Source organism: Pristiophorus japonicus, chromosome 26 (genome assembly GCF_044704955.1).
Source record: "Pristiophorus japonicus isolate sPriJap1 chromosome 26, sPriJap1.hap1, whole genome shotgun sequence".
In the NCBI taxonomy this organism is placed as follows: Eukaryota; Metazoa; Chordata; class Chondrichthyes; family Pristiophoridae; genus Pristiophorus; species Pristiophorus japonicus.
In genome coordinates this window covers 26,879,803-26,905,433 of record NC_092002.1, presented here as the reverse complement: position 1 = coordinate 26,905,433, position 25,631 = coordinate 26,879,803, and the positions used below count along the sequence as shown (strand labels likewise).

The 25,631-nt window shown below is 48.7% G+C and overlaps 1 protein-coding gene across 1 annotated transcript in view; it reads right to left on the bottom strand.

The window, feature by feature from the left end:
* Nucleotides 1–25,631, bottom strand: part of LOC139239112 (spectrin beta chain, non-erythrocytic 1-like) — a 563,409-nt gene that overhangs the window by 103,727 nt on the left and 434,051 nt on the right. The window contains exon 24 of the mRNA XM_070867634.1: nucleotides 23,023–23,153. Within this exon, the coding sequence (XP_070723735.1) occupies nucleotides 23,023–23,153 (131 nt within the window). The remainder of the gene's footprint in view (nucleotides 1–23,022; nucleotides 23,154–25,631) is intronic.

Sequence of the window (25,631 nt, the reverse complement as noted above, 5' to 3'; positions counted from 1 at the left end):
GGCTCAGTGACTCTCTATCGGCTCAGTCTCTCTCTCTATAGGCTCCGCGTCGCTCTCTATAGGCTCAGTGTCTCTCGCTATAGGATAAGTGCCTCTATAGGCTGTGTTTCTATAGGCTCAGTGTCTCACTCTATATGCTCAGCCTATCTCTATAGGTTCAGTGATGAGAGGCTCGGTGTCTCACTCTATCGGCTCAGTGACTCTCTATAGGATCAGTGTCTCTCTCTCTCTAGACTGTGTCCATCTATGGGCTCAGTATCTCTCTCTATAGGCTCAGTGTCTCTCTGTAGGCTCATTGTCTCTCTGTAGCCCCAGCGCCTATTTCTATAGGCTCTGTGTCTCTCTCTATAGGCTCAGTGTCTCTATAAGCTCAATGTCTCTCTCTATAGGCCCAGTGTCACTCTCTATAGGCCCAGTGTCACTCTCTATAGGCCCAGTGTCACTCTCTATAGGCCCAGTCTCACACTATATGCTCAGTGTCTCTCTCTATAGGTTCAGTGACTACAGGCTTAGTGTCTCACTCTATAGGCTCAGTGACTCTTTATAGGCTCAGTGTCTCTCTCTATAGGCTTTCTCTCTCTATATGCTCAGTGTCTCTCTATTGGCTCTGTGTCTCCCTCAAATAGGCTCAGTGTCTCCCTCAAATAGGCGCCGTGTCTCTCTATAGGCTCCAAGTCTCTCTCTATAGGCTCAGTGTCTCTCTCTATAGGCTGTGTCTCTCTCTATAGGTTCAGTGTCTTTCTATAGGTTCAGTTTCTCTCTCTATCGACGCAGTATCCCTCTCTATAGGTGCAGTGTCTCTCTCTCTATAGGCACAGTGTCTCTCTATATTCTCCGTGTCTCTCTATAGGCTCAATATCTTTCTCTAGAGGCTCAGTGTCTCCCACAATAGGCTCAGTGTCTCACTTAATAGGCTCAGTGTCTCTCTATACGCTATTTCTCTATTGGCTCCGTGTCTCTCTATAGGCTCAGTGTCTCTCTATTGGCTCAGTGTCCCTCTATAGTCTGTCTCTCTCTCTATAGGCTCAGTGTCTCTCTCTATAGGTTCAGTGTCTCTCTCTATAGGCTCAGTGTCTCTCTCTATAGGCTCAGTGTCTCTCTCTATAGGTGCAGTGTCTGTCTATACTCTCCGCATCTCGGCTCCATGTCTCTCTATAGGCTCAGTGTCTCTCTATGGGCTCAGTGTCTCTCTATGGGCTCAGTGTTTCTCTATAGGCGTAGTGTCTCGATAGGTTGTGGCAATCTCTATAGGTTCTGTCTCTCTCTATAGGCTCAGTGTCCCTCTATAGGCACTGCGTCTCTCTCTCTATAGGATCAGTGTCTCTATATACTCCGTGTCTCTCTATATACACCGTGTCTCTCTATAGGTTCCGTGCCTCTCTCTATACGCTCAGTGATTCTCTCTATAGGCTCAGTGACTTTCTCTATACGCTCAGTGTCTGTCTCTCCAGGCTCAGTGTCTCTCTCTATAGGCGCAGTGACATTCTATAGCCTCTGTGTCTCTACAGGCTCAGTGTGTGTCTCTCTCTCTCTATAGACGCAGTGTCTCTCTATAAGCTCTGTTTCTCTCTCCATGGGCTCAGTGTCTCGATAGGCTATGTCTCTCTCTAAGAGCATAGTGTCTCTCTTTATAGGCTCAGTGTCTCTCTATTGGCTTAGTGTCTCTCTCTATGGGCTCAGTGTCTCTCTATAGGCTCAGTGTCTCTCTCTATAGGCTGTGTCTCGATATTGGCTCAGTGTCTCTCCATATGCACTGTCTCTCTCTCTATAGGCTCAGTGTCTCTCTCCATAGGCTCAGTGTCTGTCAATAGGCTCCGTATCTCTCTCTCTATAGACGCAGCGTCTCTCTATAGGCTCAGTGTCTCTATATTGGCTCAGTGTCTCTCCATACGTGCTGTGTCTCTCTCTATAGGCTCAATGTCTCTCTCTATAGGCTCAGTGCCTCTCTCCATAGGCTCAGTGTCTGTCAATAGGCTCCGCATCTCTCTCTCTATAGACGCAGTATCTCTCTATAGGGGCAGTGTCTCTCTATCAGCTCCGAGTCTCTCTCTATAGGCTCAGTGTCTCTCTATAGGCTCAGTGTTCCTCTTCAGGCTCCTTCTCTATAGGCTCCGTGTCTCTCTATAGGCTCTGTGTCTCTCTCTATAGGCTGTGTGTCTCTCTATAATTTCAGTGTCTCTCTATAGGCTCCATGTCTCTCTATAGGCTCAGTGTCTCTCTATGGGTTCAGTGTCTCTCCATACGCGCTGTGCTGTCTATAGGCCCAGTGTCTCTCTCTCTAGGCGCAGTGTTTCTCTATAGGCGCAGTGTCTCTTTATCGGTTCCATGTTGCTCTCTATAGGCTCAGTGTTTCTATAGTCTGTGTCAATCTCTATAGGCTCAGTGTCTCTCCATGGACTCAGTGTCTCTGTCGGCTCAGTGTCACTCTCTATAGGCTCAGTGGCTCTCTCTATAGGCTCAGTGTCTCTCTATAGGCTTAGTGTCTGTCGATAGGCTCCGCATCTCTCTCTCTATAGGCGCAGTGTCATTCTATAGCCTCTGCGTATCTATAGGCTCAGTTTCTATATGCTCAGTTTCTATAGGCGCAGTGTGTGTGTCTCTCTCTATAGGCTCAGTGTCTCTCTTTCTCTACGTGCAGTGTTTCTCTATAGGCGCAGTGTCTATCTATCGGCTCAGTGCCTTTCTATAAGCTCAGTATCTCTCTATAGGCTCAGTGTCGCTCTATAGGCTCAGTGTCTCTCTATAGGCCCAGTGTCTCTCTCTCTCTCTAGGCTGTGTCCCTCTATGGGCTCAGTGTCTCTATAGGCTCAGTGTTCCGCTCTCTCGGCTCAGTGTCTGTCTCTAGGCTCAGTCTCTCTCTATGGGTCCAGTGTCTCTGTCCATAGGCTCAGTGTCTCTCTGTAGGCTCAGTGTCTCTCTATAGCCCGAGTGCCTATGTCTATAGGCTCAGTGTCTCTCACTATAGGCTCAGTGTCTCTCTCTATAGGCGCCGCGTCGCTCTCTATAGGCTCAGTGTCTCTCTCTCTCTATAGGCTCAGTGCCTCTATAGGCTGTGTTTCTATCGGCTCAGTGTCTCACTCTATATGCTCAGCCTATCTCTATAGGTTCAGTGACGAGGGGCTCGGTGTCTCACTCTATAGGCTCAGTGACTCTCTATAGGATCAGTGTCTCTCTCTCTCTCTAGGCTGTGTCCCTCTATGGGCTCAGTGTCTCTATAGGCTCAGTGTTCCGCTCTCTCGGCTCAGTGTCTGTCTCTCGGCTCAGTCTCTCTCTATGGGTCCAGTGTCTCTGTCCATAGGCTCAGTGTCTCTCTATAGGCCCAGTGCCTATGTCTATAGGCTCAGTGTCTCTCACTATAGGCTCAGTGTCTCTCTCTATAGGCTCGGCTCAGTATCTCTATAGGCTCAGTGTCCCTCTCTATAGGCTCAACTATAGGCTGTGTGTCTCTCTATAGGCTCAGTGTCTCTCTCTATGGGCTCAGTGTCTCTCTCTATGGGCTCAGTGCCTCTATAGGCTGTGCTTCTATAGTCTCAGTGCCTCACTCTATAGGCTCAGTGACTCTCTATCGGCTCAGTGTCTCTCTATATTGGCTCAGTCTCGCTCTATGGGCTCAGTGTCCCTCTATTGGCTAAGTGTATGCCTCTATAGGCTCAGTGTCTCTCTATAGGCTCAGTGACTCTCTATCGGCTCAGTCTCTCTCTCTATAGGCGCCGCGTCGCTCTCTATAAGCTCAGTGTCTCTCTCTCTCTATAGGCTCAGTGCCTCTATAGGCTGTGTTTCTATCGGCTCAGTGTCTCACTCTATATGCTCAGCCTATCTCTATAGGTTCAGTGACGAGGGGCTCGGTGTCTCACTCTATAGGCTCAGTGACTCTCTATAGGATCAGTGTCTCTCTCTCTCTCTAGGCTGTGTCCCTCTATGGGCTCAGTGTCTCTATAGGCTCAGTGTTCCGCTCTCTCGGCTCAGTGTCTGTCTCTAGGCTCAGTCTCTCTCTATGGGTCCAGTGTCTCTGTCCATAGGCTCAGTGTCTCTCTGTAGGCTCAGTGTCTCTCTATAGCCCGAGTGCCTATGTCTATAGGCCCTGTGTCTCTCTCTATAGGCTCAGTGTCTCTATAAGCTCAATGTCTCTCTCTATAGGCCCAGTGTCACTCTCTATAGGCTCAGTGTCTCTCTCTATAGGCTCAGTATCTCTCTATAGACTCAGTGTCACATGCTATATGCTCAGTGTCTCTCTCTATCGGTTCAGTGACTACAGGCTTAGTGTCTCACTCTATAGGCTCAGTGACTCTTTATGGGCTCAGTGTCTCTCTCTATAGGCTGTCTCTCTCTATAGGCTCTCTATTGGCTCTGTGTCTCCCTCAAATAGGCTCAGTGTCTCCCTCAAATAGGCGCCGTGTCTCTCTATAGGCTCCAAGTCTCTCTCTATAGGCTCAGTGTCTCTCTATAGGCTGTGTCTCTCTCTATAGGTTCAGTGTCTTTCTATAGGTTCAGTGTCTCTCTCTATAGGCACAGTATCTCTCTCTATAGGTGCAGTGTCTCTCTCTCTCTTTCGGCATAGTGTCTCTCTATATTCTTCGTGTCTCTCTATAGGCTCAATATCTTTCTCTAGAGGCTCAGTGTCTCCCTCAATAGGCTCAGTGTCTCACTTAATAGGCTCAGTGTCTCTCTATACGCTCTTTCTCTATTGGCTCCGTGTCTCTCTTTAGGCTCAGTGTCTCTCTATTGGCTCAGTGTCCCTCTATAGTCTGTGTCTCTCTCTATAGGCTCAGTGTCTCTCTCTATAGGCTCAGTGTCTCTCTCTATAGGCTCAGTGTCTGTCTATACTCTCCGCATCTAGGCTCCATGTCTCACTATCGGCTCAGTGTCTCTCTCTAGGCTCAGTGTCTCTCTCTATAGGTGCAGTGTCTGACTATACTCTCCGCATCTAGGCTCCATGTCTCACTATCGGCTCAGTGTCTCTCTCTAGGCTCAGTGTCTCTCTCTATAGGTGCAGTGTCTGTCTATACTCTCCGCATCTAGGCTCCATGTCTCTCTATAGGCTCAGTGTCTCTCTATGGGCTCAGTGTCTCTCTATGGGCTCAGTGTCGCTCTCTATAGGCTCAGTGTCTCACTAGGCGCAGTGTTTTTCTATAGACGTAGTGTCTCTATAGGCTGTGGCAATCTCTATAGGTTCCGTCACTCTCTATAGGTTCAGTGTCCCTCTATAGGCACTGCTTCTCTCTCTATAGGATCAGTGTCTTTCTCTATATACTCCGTGTCTCTCTATAGGTTCCGTGCCTCTCTCTATACGCTCAGTGATTCTCTCTATAGGCTCAGTGACTTTCTCTATACCCTCAGTGTCTGTCTCTCCAGGCTCAGTGTCTCTCTCTATAGGCACAGTGACATTCTATAGCCTCTGTGTCTGTACAGGCTCAGCGTGTCTCTCTCTCTCTCTCTATAGACGCAGTGTCTCTCTATAAGCTCTGTTTGTCTCTCCATGGGCTCAGTGTCTCAATAGGCTATGTCTCTCTCTAAGAGCATAGTGTCTCTCTTTATAGGCTCAGTGTCTCTCTATTGGCTTAGTGTCTCTCTCTATGGGCTCAGTGTCTCTCTATAGGCTCAGTGTCTCTCTCTATAGGCTGTGCCTTGATATTGGCTCAGTGTCTCTCCATACGCCCTGTCTCTCTCTCTATAGGCTCAGTGTCTCTCTCCATAGGCTCAGTGTCTCAATAGGCTATGTCTCTCTCTAAGAGCATAGTGTCTCTCTTTATAGGCTCAGTGTCTCTCTATGGGCTCAGTGTCTCTCTATGGGCTCAGTGTCTCTCTCTATAGGCTCAGTGTCTCTCTTCATAGGCTCAGTGTCTCTCTCCGTAGGCTCAGTGTCTGTCAATAGGCTCCGCATCTCTCTCTCTATAGACGCAGTATCTCGCTATAGGGGCAGTGTCTCTCTATCAGCTCCGAGTCTCTCTCTATAGGCTCAGTGTCTCTATAGGCTGTGTCTCTCTCTCTATAGGCTCAGTGTCTCTCTATAGGCTCAGTGTTCCTCTTCAGGCTCCTTCTCTATAGGCTCAGTGTCTCTCTATATGCTCAGTGTTCCTCTTCAGGCTCCTTCTCTATAGGCTCCGTGACTCTCTATAGGCTGTGTCTCTCTCTATAGGCTGTGTGTCTCTCTCTATAGGCTGTGTGTCTCTATAGGTGCAGTGTCTCTCTCTATAGGTGCAGTGTCTCTCTATACTCTCCGCGTCTCTCTCTATAGGCTCCATATCTCTCTATAGGCTCAGTGTCTCTCGATGGGTTCAGTGTCTCTCCATACGCGCTGTGTCTCTCTCTATAGGCCCAGTGTCTCTCTCTCTAGGCGCAGTGTTTCTCTATAGGCGCAATGTCTCTCTATCGGTTCCATGTGGCTCTCTATAGGCTCAGTGTCTCTATAGTCTGTGTCAATCTCTATAGGCTCAGTGTCTCTCTATGGACTCAGTGTCTCTCTGTAGGCTCAGTGTCTCTCTCTATAGGCTCAGTGTCTCTCTATAGGCTCAGTGTTTCTCTATAGGCTCTGCATCTCTCTCTCTATGGGCGCAGTGTCATTCTATAGCCTCTGTGTCGCTATAGGCTCGGTTTCGATAGGCTCAATGTGTGTGTGTCTCTCTATGGGCTCAGTGTCTCTCTATAGGTTCAGTGCCTCTATAGGCTGTGCTTCTATATTCTCAGTGCCTCACTCTATAGGCTCAGTGTCTCTCTATTGGCTCAGTGTCGCTCTCTATAGGCTGTCTCTCTCTATAGGCTCTATAGGCTCTCTATTGGCTCTGTGTCTCCCTCAAATAGGCTCAGTGTCTCCCTCAAATAGGCGCCGTGTCTCTCTATAGGCTCCAAGTCTCTCTCTATAGGCTCAGTGTCTCTCTATGGGCTCAGTGTCGCTCTCTATAGGTGCAGTGAATCTCTCTATACTCTCTGCGTCTCTCTCTATGGGCTCAGTGTCTCTCTATGGGCTCAGTGTCGCTCTCTATAGGCTCAGTGTCTCACTAGGCGCAGTGTTTCTCTATAGGCGTAGTGTCTCTATAGGCTGTGGCAATCTCTATAGGTTCCGTCTCTCTCTATAGGTTCAGTGTCCCTCTATAGGCACTGCTTCTCTCTCTATAGGATCAGTATCTTTCTCTATATACTCCGTGTCTCTCTATAGGCTCAGTGTCTCTCTATAGGTTCCGTGCCTCTCTCTATACGCTCAGTGATTCTCTCTATAGGCTCAGTGACTTTCTCTATACGCTCAGTGTCTGTCTCTCCAGGCTCAGTGTCTCTCTCTATAGGCTCAGTGTCTCTCTATAGGCTCAGTGTCTCTCTATAGGCTCAGTGTCTCTCTCTATAGGCTCAGTGTCTCTCTCTATAGGCTCAGTGACTACAGGCTTAGTGTCTCACTCTATAGGCTCAGTGTCTCTCTATTGGCTCTGTGTCTCCCTCAAATAGGCTCAGTGTCTCCCTCAAATAGGCGCCGTGTCTCTCTATAGGCTGTCTCTCTCTATAGGCTCTCTATTGGCTCTGTGTCTCCCTCAAATAGGCTCAGTGTCTCCCTCAAATAGGCGCCGTGTCTCTCTATAGGCTCCAAGTCTCTCTCTATAGGCTCAGTGTCTCTCTATAGGCTGTGTCTCTCTCTATAGGTTCAGTGTCTTTCTATAGGTTCAGTGTCTCTCTCTATAGGCGCAGTATCTCTCTCTCTATAGGCACAGTGTCTCTCTATATTCTCCGTATCTCTCTATAGGCTCAATATCTTTCTCTAGAGACTCAGTGTCTCCCTCAATAGGCTCAGTGTCTCACTTAATAGGCTCAGTATCTCTCTATACGCTCTTTCTCTATTGGCTCCGTGTCTCTCTATTGGCTCCGTGTCTCTCTATGGGCGCAGTGTCTCTCTATGGGCGCAGTGTCTCTCTATGGGCGCAGTGTCTCTCTATGGGCGCAGTGTCCCTCTATAGTCTGTGTCTCTCTCTATAGGCTCAGTGTCTCTCTCTATAGTCTCAGTGTCTCTCTCTATAGGCTCAGTGTCTCTCTCTATAGGCTCAGTGTCTCTCTCTAGGCTCAGTGTCTCTCTCTATACGCTCAGTATCTCTCCCTAGGCTCCGTGTCTCTCTCTATAGGTGCAGTGTCTGTCTATACTCTCCGCATCTAGGCTCCATGTCTCTCTTTCGGCTCAGTGTCTCTCTCCATAGGCTAAGTGTCTGTCAATAGGCTCCGCATCGCTCTCTCTATAGACGCAGTGTCTCTCTATAGGCTCAGTGTCTCTATATTGGCTCAGTGTCTCTCCATACGCGCTGTGTCTCTCTCCATAGGCTAAGTGTCTGTCAATAGGCTCCGCATCGCTCTCTCTATAGACGCAGTGTCTCTCTATAGGCTCAGTGTCTCTCTATAGGCTCAGTGTCTCTCTATAGGCTCAGTGTCTCTCCATACGCGCTGTGTCTCTCTCTATAGGCTCAGTGTCTCTCTCCATAGGTTCAGTGTCTCTCTCCATAGGCTCAGTGTCTGTCAATAGGCCCCGCATCTCTCTCTCTATAGACGCAGTGTCTCTCTATAGGGGCAGTGTCTCTCTATCAGCTCCGAGTCTCTCTCTATCGGCTCAGTGTCTCTCTCTATAGGCGCAGTGTCTCTCTCTATAGGCGCAGTGTCTCTCTCTATAGGCGCAGTGTCTCTCTCTCTCTCTATAGGCTCAGTGTCTCTCTCTAGGCTCAGTGTCTCTCTCTATAGACTCAGTGACTCTCTCTAGGCTCAGTGTCTCTCTCTATAGGCTCAGTGTCTCTCTCTATAGGCTCAGTGTCTCTCTCTATAGGTGCAGTGTCTGTCTATACTCTCCGCATCTAGGCTCCATGTCACTCTCTAGGCTCAGTGTCTCTCTATGGGCTCAGTGTCTCTCTCTATAGGCTCAGTGTCTCTCTCTATAGGCTCAGTGTCTCTCCCTATAGGCTCAGTGTCTCTCCCTATAGGCTCAGTGTCTCTCTCTATAGGCTCAGTGTCTCTCTCTAGGCTCAGTGTCTCTCTCTATAGGCTCAGTGTCTCTCTCTATGGGCTCAGTGTCTCTCTATAGGCTCAGTGTCTCTCTCCATAGGCTCAGTGTCTCTCTCCATAGGCTCCGCATCGCTATCTCTATAGGCGCAGTGTCTCTCTATAGGCTCAGTGTCTCTCCATACACGCTGTGTCTCTCTCTATAGGCTCAGTGTCTCTCTCCATAAGCTCAGTGTCTCTCTCCATAGGCTCAGTGTCTCTCTCCATAGGCTCAGTGTCTGTCGATAGGCTCCGCATCTCTCTCTATATAGACGCAGTGTCTCTCTATAGACGCAGTGTCTCTCTATAGGCTCAGTGTTTCTCTATCAGCTCCGAGTCTCTCTCTATAGGCTCAGTGTCTCTATAGGCTGTGTCTCTCTCTCTATAGGCTCAGTGTCTCTCTATAGGCTCAGTGTTGCTCTTCAGGCTCCTTCTCTATAGGCTCCGTGTCTCTCTATAGGCTCTGTGTCTCTCTCTATAGGCTGTGTGTCTCTCTCTATAGGCTGTGTCTCTTTATAGGTTCAGTGTCTCTCTCTATAGGCGCAGTGTCTCTCTATACTCTCCGCGTCTCTCTCTATAGGCTCCATGTCTCTCTATAACCTCAGTATCTCTCCATACGCGCTGTGTCTCTCTCTATTGGCCCAGTGTCTCTCTCTCTCTCGACGCAGTGTTTCTCTATAGGCACAGTGTCTCTCTATCGGTTCCATGTGGCTCTCTATAGGCTCAGTGTCTCTATAGTCTGTGTCAAACTCTATAGGCTCAGTGTCTCTCTATGGACTCAGTGTCTCTCTGTAGGCTCAGTGTCTCTCTCTATAGGCTCAGTGTCTCTCTCTATAGGTTCAGTGTCTGTCGATAGGCTCTGCATCTCTCTCTCTATAGGTGCAGTGTCATTCTATAGCCTCTGTGTCGCTATAGGCTCAGTTTCTATAGGCTCAGTGTGTGTGTCTCTCTCTATAGGCGCAGTGTCTCTCTATAGGCGCAGTGTCTCTATAGGCTGTGTCTCTCTCTAAGAGCTCAGTGTCTCTCTATAGGCCCAGTGTCTCTCTATAGGCCCAGTGTCTCTCTCTTTCGGCTCAGTGTCTCTCACAGGCCCAGTGTCTCTCTCTATAGGCTCGGCTCAGTGTCTCTATCGGCTCAGTGACCCTCTCTGTAGGCTCAACTATAGGCTGTGTGTCTCTCTATAGGCTCAGTGTCTCTCTCTATAGGCTCAGTGCCTCTATAGGCTGTGTTTCTATCGGCTCAGTGTCTCACTCTATATGCTCAGCCTATCTCTATAGGTTCAGTGACGAGAGGCTCAGTGTCTCACTCTATAGGCTCAATGACTCTCTATAGGATCAGTGTCTCTCTCTCTCTCTAGGCTGTGTCCCTCTATGGGCTCAGTGTCTCTATAGGCTCAGTGTTCCGCTCCATAGGCTCAGTGTCTGTCTCCAGGCTCAGTCTCTCTGACAATGGGCTCAGCGTCTCTCTCTATAGGCTCCCTGTCTCTCTATATGCTCAGTGTCTTTCTATGGGCTCAGTGTCTCTCTATGCGCTCAGTGTCTCTCCATCCACACAGTGTCTCTCTCTATAGGCTCAGTGTCTCTCTCTATAGGCTCAGTGTCTCTCTTTCTCTAGGCGCGGTGTCTCTCTATCGGCTCAGTGCCTTTCTATAACCTCAGTATCTCTCTATAGGCTCAGTGTCGCTCGATAGGCTCAGTGTCTCTCACAGGCCCAGTGTCTCTCCCTATAGGCTCAGTGTCTCTCTCTATCGGCTCGGCTCAGTGTCTCTATAGGCTCAGTGACCCTCTCTGTAGGCTCAACTATAGGCCGTGTCTCTCTATAGGCTCAGTGTCTCTCTCTATAGGCTCAGTGCCTCTATAGGCTGTGTTTCTATAGGCTCAGTGTCTCACTCTATATGCTCAGCCTATCTCTATAGGTTCAGTGACGAGAGGCTCAGTGTCTCACTCTATAGGCTCAATGACTCTCTATAGGCTCAGTGTCTCTCTCTATAGGCTCAGTGTCTCACTCTATGGGCTCAGTGTCTCTATAGGCTCAGTGTTCCGCTCCATCGGCTCAGTGTCTGTCTCTATGCTCAGTTTCTCTCTATGGGTCCAGTGTCTCTGACAATGGGCTCAGTGTCTCTCTGTAGGCTCAGTGTCTCTCTGTAGGCTCATTGTCTCTCTATAGCCCCAGTGCCTATGTCTATAGGCTCTGTGTCTCTCTCTATAGGCTCAGTGTCTCTATAAGCTCAATGTCTCTCTCTATAGGCCCAGTGTCACTCTCTATAGGCTCAGTGTCTCTCTATAGGCGCAGTGTCTCTCTATAGGCTCAGTGTCTCTCTATAGGTTGTGTCTCTCTATAGGCTCAGCGTCTCTCTCTATAGGCTCCCTGTCTCTCTATAGGCTCAGTGTCTTTCTATGGGCTCAGTGTCTCTCTATGCGCTCAATGTCTCTCTATCCACACTGTGTCTCTCTCTATAGACTCAGTGTCTCTCTCTATAGACTCAGTGTCTCTCTCTATAGACTCAGTGTCTCTCTCTATAGGCTCAGTGTCTCTCTCTATAGGCTCAGTGTCTCTCTCTATAGGCTCAGTGTCTTTCTATGGGCTCAGTGTCTCTCTATGCGCTCAATATCTCTCCATCCACACTATGTCTCTCTCTATAGACTCAGTGTCTCTCTCTATAGGCTCAGTGTCTCTCTCTATAGGCTCAGTGTCTCTCTCTATAGGCTCAGTGTCTCTCTTTCTCTAGGCGCAGTGTCTCTCTTTCTCTAGGCGCAGTGTCTCTCTATCGGCTCAGTGCCTTTCTATAACCTCAGTATCTCTCTATAGGCTCAGTGTCTCTCTATAGGCCCAGTGTCTCTCCCTATAGGCTCAGTGTCTCTCTCTGTAGGCTCGGCTCAGTGTCTCTATAGGCTCAGTGTCCCTCTCTGTAGGCTCAACTATAGGCTGTGTGTCGCTCTATAGGCTCAGTGTCTCTCTCTATGGGCTCAGTGCCTCACTCTATAGGCTCAGTGACTCTCTATAGGCTCAGTGTCTCTCGTTATAGGCTCAGTCTCGCTCTATGGGCTCAGTGTCCCTCTATTGGCTTAGTGTATGCCTCTATAGGCTCAGTGTCTCTCTATAGGCTCAGTGACTCTCTATCGGCCCAGTCTCTCTCTCTCTAGGCTTCGCGTCGCTCTCTATAGGCTCAGTGTCTCTCTCTATAGGCTCAGTGCCTCTCTAGGCTGTGTTTCTATCGGCTCATTGTCTCATTCTATATGCTCAGCCTATCTCTTTCGGTTCAGTGATGAGAGGCTCAGTGTCTCACTCTATAGGCTCAATGACTCTCTATAGGATCAGTGTCTCTCTCTATCTCTCTCTCTTTCGGCTGTGTCCCTCTATGGGCTCAGTGTCTCTATAGGCCCAGTGTTCCGCTCTATAGGCTCAGTTTCGGTCTCCAGTCTCAGTCTCTCTCTATGGGTCCAGTGTCTCTGTCCATAGGCTCAGTGTCTCTCTGTAGGCTCAGTGTCTCTCTGTAGGCTCATTGTCTCTCTATAGCCCCAGTGCCTATGTCTATAGGCTCTGTGTCTCTCTCTATAGGCTCAATGTCTCTATAAGCTCAATGTCTCTCTCTATAGGCCCAGTGTCACTCTCTATAGGCTCAGTATCTCTCTATAGGCTGTCTCTCTCTCTATAAGCTCAATGTCTCTCTATACTCTCCGTGCCTCTCTCTATAGGCTCCATGCCTCTCTCTATAGGCTCAGTGTCTCTCTCTATAAGCTGTGTCTCCCTCAAATACGCTCAGTGTCTCCCTCAATTAGGCGCCGTGTCTCTCTATAGGTTCCAAGTCTCTCTCTATAGGCTCAGTGTCTCTCTATAGGTTCAGTGTCTTTCTATAGGTTCAGTGTCTCTCTCTATAGGCGCAGTGTCTCCCTATACTCTCCGCGTCTCTCTCTATAGGCTCCATGTCTCTCTATAGGTTCAGTGTCTCTCTATGGACTCAGTGTCTTTCTCTATAGGCTCAGTGTCTCTCTCTCTCGGTGCAGTATCTCTCTATAGGCTCAGTGTCTCTCGATAGACCCAGTGTCTCTCTATCGGTTCCGTGTGTCTCTCTATGGACTCAGTGTCTCTCTATAGCTTCAGTGTCTCTATAGGCTGTGTCTATAGGCTCAGTGTCTCTCTATAGGCTCAGTGACTACAGTGTCAGTGTCTCACTCTATAGGCTCAGTGTCTCTCTATGGGCGGAGTGTCTCTCTATAGGCTCAGTGTCTCTCTTTCGGCTCAGTGACTACATGCTCAGTGTCTCTCTCTCTCTCTATAGGCTCAGTGTCTCTCTCTCTAGGTGCAGTGTTTCTCTATAGGCTCAGTGCCTCTCGCTATAGGCTCAGTGCCTCTCGCTATAGGCTCAGTGTCTCTCTCTATAGGCTGTCCCTCTCTAAAGGCTCAGTGTCTCTCTATACTCTCCGTGACTCTCTCTCTATAGGCTCCATGTCTCTCTATAGGCTCAGCGTCTCTCTCTATAGGCTCTGTGTCTTTCTATTGGCTCAGTGTCTCTCTATTGGCTCTGTGTCTCCCTCAAATAGGCTCAGTGACTCTCTATAGGCTTGTTCTCTAAAGGGTCCGTGTCTTTCTCTATAGGCTCAGTGTCTCTCTATAGGCTGTGTCTCTCTCTATAGGCTCAGTGTCTCTCTCTATACTCTCCGTGTCTCTCTCTCTATAGGCTCCATGTCTCTCTATAGGTTCAGTGTCTCTCTCTATGGGCGCAGTGTCTCTCTCTATGGGCGCAGTGTCTCTCTCTATGGGCGCAGTGTCTCTCTCTATGGGCGCAGTGTCTCTCTCTATGGGCGCAGTGTCTTTCTTTATAGGCTCCTTGTCTCTCTCTATAGGCTCCGTGTGACTCTCTATAGGCTCCTGGTCTCTCTATAGGCCCAGTGTCTCTATAGCTCCATTTCTCTCTCTATAGGCTCAGTGTCTCTCGCTATAGGTTCAGTGTCTCTCTCTCTCTCTCTCTTTCGGCTCAGTGTCTCTCTCTATAGGCTCAGTGTCTCTCTCTATAGACTCAGTGTCTCTCTCTATAGACTCAGTGTCTCTCTGTAGGCTCAGTATTTCACTATAGGCTCACTGTCTCTCTATAGGCTCAGTATTTCTCTATAGACTCTGTCTCCCTCTATAGGTTCAGTGTTTCTCTATAGGCTGTGTCTCTATAGGCTCAATTTCTCTATAGGCTCATTGTCTCTCTATAGACAGTGTCTCTCCATAGGCTCAGTATTTCTCTATAGTCTCAGTGTCACTCTATGGGCTCAGTGTCTCTATAGGCTCAGTGTCTCACTGTCGGCTCAGTCTCTCTCTCTATAGGCTCAGTGTCTCTCTCTCTATAGGCTCAGTGTCTTCCCATACACTGTGCCTGTACAGGTGCAGTCTCTCTCTATAGGCTCAGTGTCTCTCTGTAGGCTCAGTATTTCTCTATAGGCTCAGTGTCACTCTATAGGCTCAGTGTCTCTCTCTATGGGCTCAGTGTCTCCCTATAGGCTCTGTCTCTGTAGGCGCAGTCTCTCTCTATAGGCTAAGTGTCTCTATATAGGCTCAGTAATTCTCTATAGGCGCGGTGTCTCTCTATTGGTTTTGTGTCTCACTGTAGGCTCAGTGTCTCTCTCTATAGGCTCAGTGTCTCTCTATAGGCTCAGTGTCTCTCTCTATAGGCTCAGTGTCTCTCTCTATGGGTTCGGTGTCTCTCTCTATGGGCTCGGTGTCTCTCTCTATGGGCTCAGTGTCTCTCTCTATGGGCTCAGTGTCTCTCTCTATGGGCTCAGTGTCTCTCTCTATGGGCTCAGTGTCCCTCTCTATGGGCTCAGTGTCTCTCTCTATAGGCTCAGTGTCTCTCTCTATAGGCTCAGTGTCTCTCTCTATAGGCTCAGTGTCTCTCTCTATAGGCTCAGTGTCTCTCTCTATAGGCTCTGCCTCTCTCTGTATAGGCTTGTTAGCTCTCTCTATAGGCTCAGCGTCTCTCTATAGGCTCAGTGTTTCTCTATAGGCTCAGTGTCTCTCTCTATAGGCTCAGAGTCTCTTTTTATGCTCCGTGTCTCGCTATAGGCTCCGTGTCTCTCTATAGGTTCCGTGTCTATAGGCTCCGTGTCTCTTTCTATCGGTTCAGCGTCTCTATAGGCTCAGTCTCTCTCTCTATAGGCTCAGTGTCTCTCTCTATAGGCTCAGTGTCTCTCTATAGGCTCAGTGTCTCTCTCTATAGGCTCAGTGTCTCTCTCTATAGGCTCTGCCTCTCTCTGTATAGGCTTGTTAGCTCTCTCTATAGGCTCAGCGTCTCTCTATAGGCTCAGTGTTTCTCTATCGGCTCAGTGTCTCTCTCTATAGGCTCAGAGTCTCTCTTTAGGCTCCGTGTCTCCCTATAGGCTCCGTGTCTCTTTCTATAGGTTCAGCGTCTCTATAGGCTCAGTGTCTCTGTCTATAGGCTCAGTGTCTCTCTATATGCTCCGTGTCTCTCTATAGGCTCCGTGTCTCTCTATAGGCTCCGTGTCTCTCTCTATAGGCTCCGTGTCTCTCTCTATAGGGGCTGTGTCTCTCTCTCTAATGGCTCAGTGTCTCTCTATAGGCTCGGTTTCTCTATAGGCTCTGTGTCCCTCTATATGCTCAGTGTTTCTATAGGCTCAGTGGCTCCCTATAGGCTGCGTCTCTATAGGCTCAGTCTCTCTCTATAGGCACAGTGTCTCTCTATAGGCTCAGTGTCTCTATAGGCTCAGTGTCTCTCTTTATAGGCTCAGTGCCTCTCTCTCTATAGGCTCTGTGTCTCTCTCTATAGGCTCAGTGTCTCTCTCTATAGGCTGTGTCTCTATAGACTCAGTGTCTCCCTATAGGCTCAGCATTTCTCTTTAAGTTGTGTCTCTCTATAGGATCGCTATTTCTCTATAGGCTCAGTGTCTCTCTCTACAAGCGCTGTGTCTCTCTATATAGGCTCAGTTTCCTTCTATATGCTCAATGTATCTATAGGCTCAGTGTCTCCCTATAGTCTGTGTCTCTATAGGCTCAGTGTCTCTCTATAGGCCCCTTGTCTCTCTCTATAAGCTCAGTGTCTTTCTATATGCTCAGTATTTATCTATAGGCTCAGTGTTTCCCTTTCGGCTCAGTGTCTCTCTCTCGCTATAGGTGCTGCGTGTCTCTCTCTCTATAGGCTCTGTTTCTCTCTCTATAGGTTCAGTGTCTCTCTCTATAGTTTCAGTGTCTCTCTATAGGCTCAATGTCTCGCTCTATAGGTTCAGTTCTATCTCTATAGGTTCAGTGTCTCTATGGACTCAGTGTCTCTCTATAGGCTCAGTATTTCTCTCTATAGGTTCAGAGTCTTGCTATAGGCTACATGTCTCTCTCTATAGGTTCAGTGTCTCTATGGACTCAGTGTCTCTCTATAGGTTCAGTGTCTCTCTATAGGCTCAGTGTCTTTCTCTATAGACTGTATCTCTCTATGTGCTGACAGTTCCATCCATATTGCATGAGGTAGCATAGAGTAACACTGCATACTTTACAGCTCCAGGGTTTGTTTCCCTTCCCTAGGCTCACTCAGGTTCATTTGCCATTTCTCAGCCCAATGTCCTGGTACTCTGCACCTGATCAGCTGGCTCAGAGTTATTTGCGACTCCGTGACCTCGATGTCAGGTGGTAATAAATAGTGCATTGCTTTGTCTGAGTAAAGAGGCATTGGTGACGTCCAAACATCAGATAGGCCATAGTTAACAGTACTCTGTGCATCATTTATTACAGAGCATGATTCTGTGATGAATCCTCTGTACATCGTTGCATTGTACCGCACTGCACCGCACTGCACTGTACCGCACCGCACTGTACTGTACCGCACCGCACTGTACCGTACCGTACCGCACTGCATCGTACCGCACCGCACTGCATTGTACTGTACCGCACTGCATTGTACCGCACCGCACTGCATTGTACTGTACCGCACTGCATTGTACTGTACCGCATTGCACCGTACTGTACCGCATTGCATTGTACTGTACCGCACTGCACCGTACTGTACCGCACTGCACCGTACTGCACCGTACTGTACCGCACTGCACCGTACTGCATTGTACTGTACCGCACCGTACAGTGAGTTGGTCTTACCGCAGGAGAAGGGTCCACAGCCAGATAGGGAATGGAAGACCAGCAGGAAGAGCAGTGCAAGAAAGATAGTGCAGGGGTCCCCTGTGGTCATCCCCCTGCAAAACAGATACACTGCTTTGAGTACTTTGGGGAGGATGACTCATCAGGGGAGGGCAGCAGCAGCCAAGTTCATGGCACCGTAGGTGGCTCTGCTGCAAAGGAGGGCAGGAAAAAGAGTGGGAGCGCGATAGTGATAGGGGATTCGATGGTGAGGGGAATAGATAGGCGTTTCTGCGGACGCAACCGAGACTCCAGGATGGTATGTTGCCTCCCTGGTGCAAGGGTCAAGGATGTCTCGGAGCGGGTGCAGGACATTCTGAAATGGGAGGGAGAACAGCCAGTTGTCGTGGTGCACATTGGTACCAACGACATAGGTAAAAAAAGGGATGAGGTCCTACGAAAAGAATTTAAGGAGCTAGGAGCTAAATTAAAAAGTCGGACCTCAAAAGTAGTAATCTCGGGATTGCTACCAGTGCCACGTGCTAGTCAGAGTAGGAATCGCAGGATAGCGCAGATGAATACATGGCTTGAGCAGTGGTGCAGCAGGGAGGGATTCAAATTCTTGGGGCATTGGAACCGGTTCTGGGGGAGGTGGGACCAGTACAAACCGGACGGTCTGCACCTGGGCAGGTCCGGAACCAATGTCCTAGGGGGAGTGTTTGCTAGTGCTGTTGGGGAGGAGTTAAACTAATATTGCAGGGGGATGGGAACCTATACAGGGAGACAGAGGGAGACAAAAATGAGGCAAAAGCAAAAGACAGAAAGGAGATGAGGAAAAGTGGAGGGCAGAGAAACCCAAGGCAAAGAACAAAAAGGGCCACTGTACAGCAAAATTCTAAAAGGACAAAGGGTGTTAAAAAAGCAAGCCTGAAGGCTTTGTGTCTTAATGCAAGGAGTATCCGCAATAAGGTGGATGAATTAACTGTGCAAATAGATGTTAACAAATATGATGTGATTGGGATTACGGAGACGTGGCTCCAGGATGATCAGGGCTGGGAACTCAACATCCAGGGGTATTCAACATTCAGGAAGGATAGAATAAAAGGAAAAGGAGGTGGGGTAGCATTGCTGGTTAAAGAGGAGATTAATGCAATAGTTAGGAAAGACATTAGCTTGGATGATGTGGAATCTATATGGGTAGAGCTGCAGAACACTAAAGGGCAAAAATCGTTAGTGGGAGTTGTGTACAGACCTCCAAACAGTAGTAGTGATGTTGGGGAGGGCATCAAACAGGAAATTAGGAGTGCATGCAATAAAGGTGCAGCAGTTATAATGGGTGACTTTAATATGCACATAGATTGGGCTAGCCAAACTGGAAGCAATACGGTGGAGGAGGATTTCCTGGAATGCATAAGGGATGGTTTTCTAGACCAATATGTCGAGGAACCAACTAGGGGGGAGGCCATCTTAGACTGGGTGTTGTGTAATGAGAGAGGATTAATTAGCAATCTCATTGTGCGAGGCCCCTTGGGGAAGAGTGACCATAATATGGTGGAATTCTGCATTAGGATGGAGAATGAAACAGTTAATTCAGAGACCATGGTCCAGAACTTAAAGAAGGGTAACTTTGAAGGTATGAGGCATGAATTGGCTAAGATAGATTGGCTAATGATACTTAAGGGGTTGACTGTGGATGGGCAATGGCAGACATTTAGAGACCGCATGGATGAATTACAACAATTGTACATTCCTGTCTGGCGTAAAAATAAAAAAGGGAAGGTGGCTCAATCGTGGCTATCTAGGGAAATCAGGGATAGTATTAAAGCCAAGGAAATGGCATACAAATTGGCCAGAAATAGCAGCGAACCTGGGGACTGGGAGAAATTTAGAACTCAGCAGAGGAGGACAAAGGGTTTGATTAGGGCAGGGAAAATGGAGTACGAGAAGAAGCTTGCAGGGAACATTAAGGCGGATTGCAAAAGTTTCTATAGATATGTAAAGAGAAAAAGGTTAGTAAAGACAAACGTAGGTCCCCTGCAGTCAGAATCAGGGGAAGTCATAACGGGGAACAAAGAAATGGCAGACCAATTGAACAAGTACTTTGGTTCAGTATTCACTAAGGAGGACACAAACAACCTTCCGGATATAAAAGTGGTCAGAGGGTCTATTAAGGAGGAGGAACTGAGGGAAATCTTTATTAGTCGGGAAATTGTGTTGGGGAAATTGATGGGATTGAAGGCCGATAAATCCCCAGGGCCTGATGGACTGCATCCCAGAGTACTTAAGGAGGTGGCCTTGGAAATAGCGGATGCATTGACAGTCATTTTCCAACATTCCATTAACTCTGGATCAGTTCCTATCGAGTGGAGGGTAGCCAATGTAACCCCACTTTTTAAAAAAGGAGGGAGAGAGAAAGCAGGGAATTATAGACCGGTCAGCCTGACCTCAGTAGTGGGTAAAATGATGGAATCAATTATTAAGGATGTCATAGCAGCGCATTTGGAAAATGGTGACATGATAGGTCCAAGTCAGCATGGATTTGTGAAAGGGAGATCATGCTTGACAAATCTTCTGGAATTTTTTGAGGATGTTTCCAATAAAGTGGACAAAGGAGTACCAGTTGATGTGGTATATTTGGACTTTCAGAAGGCTTTCGACAAGGTCCCACACAGGAGATTAATGTGCAAAGTTAAAGCACATGGGATTGGGGGTAGTGTGCTGACGTGGATTGAGAACTGGTTGTCAGACAGGAAGCAAAGAGTAGGAGTAAATGGGTACTTTTCGGAATGGCAGGCAGTGACTAGTGGGGTACCGCAGGGTTCTGTGCTGGGGCCCCAGCTGTTTACATTGTACATTAATGATTTAGACGAGGGGATTAAATGTAGTATCTCCAAATTTGCGGATGACACCAAGTTGGGTGACAGTGTGAGCTGCGAGGAGGATGCTATGAGGCTACAGAGTGACTTGGATAGGTTAGGTGAGTGGGCAAATGCGTGGCAGATGAAGTATAATGTGGATAAATGTGAGGTTATCCATTTTGGTGGTAAAAACAGAGAGACAGACTATTATCTGAATGGTGACAGATTAGGAAAAGGGAAGGTGCAACGAGACCTGGGTGTCATGGTACATCAGTCATTGAAGGTTGGCATGCAGGTACAGCAGGCGGTTAAGAAAGCAAATGGCATGTTGGCCTTCATATCGAGGGGATTTGAGTACAGGGGCAGGGAGGTGTTGCTACAGTTGTACAGGGCCTTGGTGAGGCCACACCTGGAGTATTGTGTACAGTTTTGGTCTCCTAACTTGAGGAAGGACATACTTGCTATTGAGGGAGTGCAGCGAAGATTCACCAGACTGATTCCCGGGATGGTGGGACTGACCTATCAAGAAAGACTGGATCAACTGGGCTTGTATTCACTGGAGTTCAGAAGAGTGAGAGGGGACCTCATAGAAACGTTTAAAATTCTGACGGGTTTGGACAGGTTGGATGCAGGAAGAATGTTCCCAATGTTGGGGAAGTCCAGAACCAGGGGTCACAGTCTAAGGATAAGGGGTAAGCCATTTAGGACCGAGATAAGGAGAAACTTCTTCACCCAGAGAGTGGTGAACCTGTGGAATTCTCTACCACAGGAAGTAGTTGAGGCCAATTCACTAAATATATTCAAAAGGGAGTTAGATGAAGTCCTTACTACTCGGGGGATCAAGGGGTATGGCGTGAAAGCAGGAAGTGGGTACTGAAGTTTCATGTTCAGCCATGAACTCATTGAATGGCGGTGCAGGCTAGAAGGGCTGAATGGCCTACTCCTGCACCTATTTTCTATGTTTCTATGTACTGTACCGCACTGCATTGTAGTGTACCGCACTGCACCGTACTGTACCGCACTGCACCGTACTGTACCGTACTGCACCGTACTGCATTGTACTGTACCGCACTGCACCGTACTGTACCGCACTGCATTGTACTGTACCGCACTGCACCGTACTGCATTGTACTGTACCGCACTGCACAGTACTGCATTGTACTGTACCGCACTGCATTGTAGTGTACCGCACTGCACCGTACTGTACCGCACTGCACCGTACTGTACCGCACTGCACTGTACCACACTGCACCGCACTGTACTGTACCGCACTGCACCGTACTGTACCGCACTGCATTGTACTGTACCGCACTGCACCGTACTGTACCGCACTGCACCACACTGCACCACACTGTACTGTACCGCACTGCACCGTACTGTACCGCACTGCATTGTACTGTACCGCACTGCACCGTACTGTACCGCACTGCATTGTACTGTACCGTACTGCACTGTACCACACTGCACCGCACTGTACTGTACCGCACTGCACCGTGTGCGGGGAGGCAGAGGGAAGTTGAGGGGAGACGGGTGCGGGGGATGGAGGGGAGAGTGGTGGAGGTGGGGAGCGGAGAAACCCAGGGCGAGGGACAGGAGGGGCCACATTGCAGCGAAGGTCTGGGGGGGCGAAGTGTGTTGGAGAGGCAGGCCTGAGGGCTCTGTGCCTCGGTGCGGGGAGTGTTCAGAGTGGGATGGACGGGTTGAAACTGCGCAGATGCCGGTTGGTCGATGTGGTGTGGTTGGCGTCGCGGGGGCGTGGCTCTGGGGTGGCCGGGCTGGGAATCGATATCCAGGGGTGTTCGGCATTTGGGAAGGATTCTGACGGGACGGGGCGGGTTGGGTGCGGGGAGAGTGTTCCCGGTGCTGGGTGGGTCCCAGAGCCGGGGGGGGGGCACGCTCTTGGAATGGGGGTGGGCTGTTTGGAGCTGGGATTGGGAGAGACTTCTTCACTCGGGGAGTTGTTGGCCTGTGGGGTTCCCTGCCGCAGACAGTTGTTGATGCCAGTTCATTGGATGTGTTTGGGAGGGAGTTGGATGTGGTCCTTGCGGCTGGGGCAGGGGTCGGGGGATGTGGAGGGGGCGTGGGGGGAGGTGCTGGGGTGGGTGAGCAGCCATGATCTTGTTGAATGGTGGTGCAGGCTCGAAGGGCCGAATGGCCTACTCCTGCACCTATTTTCTATGTTTCTATGACCCCCCAGAGAACACTGACCCCTGACCCCCAGAGCACTGCGGACCCCGAGAGCGCGCTGGGCGGGACCCCAAGGGCTGCACTGACCCCAAGGGCACTGTGGGACCCCGAGGGCGCTGCGCGGCCGTATAGCCAAACGTTAACGTTGACGAGCCCCTCCCGGAGCCCAAGATAATCGCGGCCTTCGCCCATCAGGTGGCGCTGGGCACAGTGGGAAGGAGTGGGTCTCGGGGGTTGTGAGAGCGTGCACGCTGGGTGACACTGGCACTGGGACCATCGCTTGCACCTCGGACAAGCTGTGATGCCTCAGAACGTGAGATCTCACCGGTACTGGGGGCTTGTTTGCTGGTGTACCAACAGCCATTAGTTGTATGGTACATCGAAGCGTTTTCGAAGAACTAGAAACAGACGAAAGTTCAGCCATTGGACACTGTCACCTCAATGACTGCTGGGTCAATGTTGGGTCAATGTTTCATAGCCAGATCATGTTTTAATGGTGCTCCACATAAAGGTCCTGGCATTAACGCTTACTTTAATCTCTGCATTATTTTCACACCACCACTTTGTGCATGGGAGCAACTCGCCCTTCGGTCTGTTCTCTCACTTATTATGGGAGTGCCACGCAGCCCGACGGGAATAGATGAGAAGACTTTTCCTCCCCAGTTTTGGCTCTGCACCTTTCCGGTAACATTTACACCACAGCAACAGCCAAAGCCCCTCACATATCTCACACCTCGCCCAATGCAGGCGCCTCGAGATTGCAGCTACACACTGGACACGACTTGTAGCAGCACTCGCTGTAAGCCTGCCTACGGACCTCAGCTATCCTTCAGTGATAGTTATTCCAGCTTCCCCTCATGGCTCAGTAAGAATGAAGGCAGCCCAGTCCCCAGCTCCCCGTGCTGCCCAGGTACTGTACCTCTCAGGATGCCCCTCGTCCAACAGTGTCCGGCACGTCTGGGAGAACTGACAGATATTCTCCGCATAATCATCGATGGTCTGCTCCAGAATCAGGTGCTTCTTCAACATCTGGAGCGAGCTCTGTTCGTCCTACAGCGGTGAGAACACACACAGACAGCTCAGTCGGAGCATCTTATTCCCAAACACGGACTGTAACACAGAGAATCGGCCATCAAGCCAATCCCTGCGCCCACTGCAATGGCCTTCCCCGAGGGATGGACAGTAACAGTGACACATCCAACAAGGCAAACATCAACTGAACATTGCACTGTTTCCAAAGACCCCACTCACACCATTCTGAAGCAAGTATTGATTCATTCTGATGGGACACTGCTCTTGGAGCTGGGTCTCTGTCGACATTGGCTGAACCTTCCAATGTTTTCTCTAATGCCCTCTACTCCTGTGATCCACAATAACCCACGTACATCTACTTAACTCCTCCTTTCAGAAGGCTAGAGGCCAATCATAGAATCTTAATAAACAGGAAAGGCCATTCGGCCCATCGTGCCTGTGCCGGCTCTGTGACAGAGCGATCCAATAAATCCCACTCGCCGCTCCTCCTTCCCCACAGCCCGGCAAATATTTATCGAATTCCCTTTCGAAAGTCACAACTAACCCTGTCCCCTTTCAGGCAGTGCGTTCCCGATCACAACTCACTGCGTAATTCTTTTCACGAATGTCATCTCTGATTCATTAGCCTCAACCAGAAGACACAGATTTCAGATCAGTGGCAAAAAATCTAGGGGGGAGAAACTTTTATTAAGCAACGAGTTGTGATCGTAACGTACTACGGAATTGGAGAAATACTTCGAACGGAAAATTCTGCCGAGCTACGGGGAAAGAGTGGGGAGTGGGACTGATTGGGACCTCTTTCAGTGAGCCAGCACACACACGATGGGCTGAACAGCCTCCTTGTCTACCTTATCGTTCTGTGACATTTCCGTTCTCCTTCCTCCAAAACCAGTATTCTGCTAACTAAAAACATGCTTCCCATCTTCCTCCTCTCCCCCCCATTGCAGCTCCTCTTCCTTAACCTCTAACCTCATTAACTCTCGATCTCTGACCTCCAACATCACTCTTAACTCTCGATCTCTAACCTCTAACCTCATTCTTAACTCTCGATCTCTAACCTCTAACCTCATTCTTATCTCTCGATCTCTAACCTCTAACCTCATTCTTAACTCTCGATCTCTAACCTCTAACCTCATTCTTAACTCTCGATCTCTAACCTCTAACCTCATTCTTATCTCTCGATCTCTAACCTCTAACCTCATTCTTATCTCTCGATCTCTAACCTCTAACCTCATTCTTAACTCTCGATCTCTAACCTCCAACATCACTCTTATCTCTCGATCTCTAACCTCTAACCTCATTCTTAACTCTCGATCTCTAACCTCTAACCTCATTCTTATCTCTCGATCTCTAACCTCTAACCTCATTCTTAACTCTCGATCTCTAACCTCCAACATCACTCTTATCTCTCGATCTCTAACCTCTAACCTCATTCTTAACTCTCGATCTCTAACCTCTAACCTCATTCTTAACTCTCGATCTCTAACCTCTAACCTCATTCTTATCTCTCGATCTCTAACCTCCAACATCACTCTTAACTCTCGATCTCTAACCTCCAACATCACTCTTAACTCTCGATCTCTAACCTCTAACCTCATTCTTATCTCTCGATCTCTAACCTCTAACTTCATTCTTAACTCTCGATCTCTAACCTCTAACCTCATTCTTAACTCTCGATCTCTAACCTCCAACATCATTCTTATCTCTCGATCTCTAACCTCCAACATCACTCTTAACTCTCGATCTCTAACCTCCAACATCACTCTTAACTCTCGATCTCTAACCTCTAACCATGGAATCCGGAACAAAGTGGCAAGTTGGATGCAAAACTGCCTCAGAGGTAGGAAGCAAAGGGTAATGGTTGATGGATGTTTTTGTGACTGGAAGGCTGTATCCAGTGGGGTTCCGCCAGGCTCAGTGCTGGGTCCCTTGCTTTTTGTGGTATATATCAATGACTTGAACTTCAATGTTGGGGGTATGATTAAGAAGTTTGCAGGTGATACTAAAATAGGCTGTGTGGTTGATAATGAAGAAAGCTGCGGACTGCAGGAAGATATCAATGTACTGGTCAGGTGGGCAGAACTGTGGCAAATGGAATTTAATCCGGATAAGTGTGAGGTAATGCATTTTGGGGAGGTCTAACAAGGCAAGGGAATACACATTAAATGGTACGACACTGAAAAGTGTAGAGGAACAAAGGAACCTTGGAGTGCAGGTCCACAGATCCCTGAAGGGAGCAGGCCAGATAGATAAGGTGGTTAAGAAGGTATATGGAATACTTGCCTTTATTAGCCGAGGCATAGAATACAAAAGTAGGGAGGTTATGCTTGAACTGTATAAAACACGTGTTAGGCGGCAGCTGGAGTACTGTATTGTGTTCCTAACACAGATGAGGCTGCACACAGGGAGGTTAAAGTAACAGTGACCTCAGTCTTTATTAAGACACTCCAGAGTGAGGATCGGGCCTTAGGGATCGGCTTATATACAGTGCTCCCA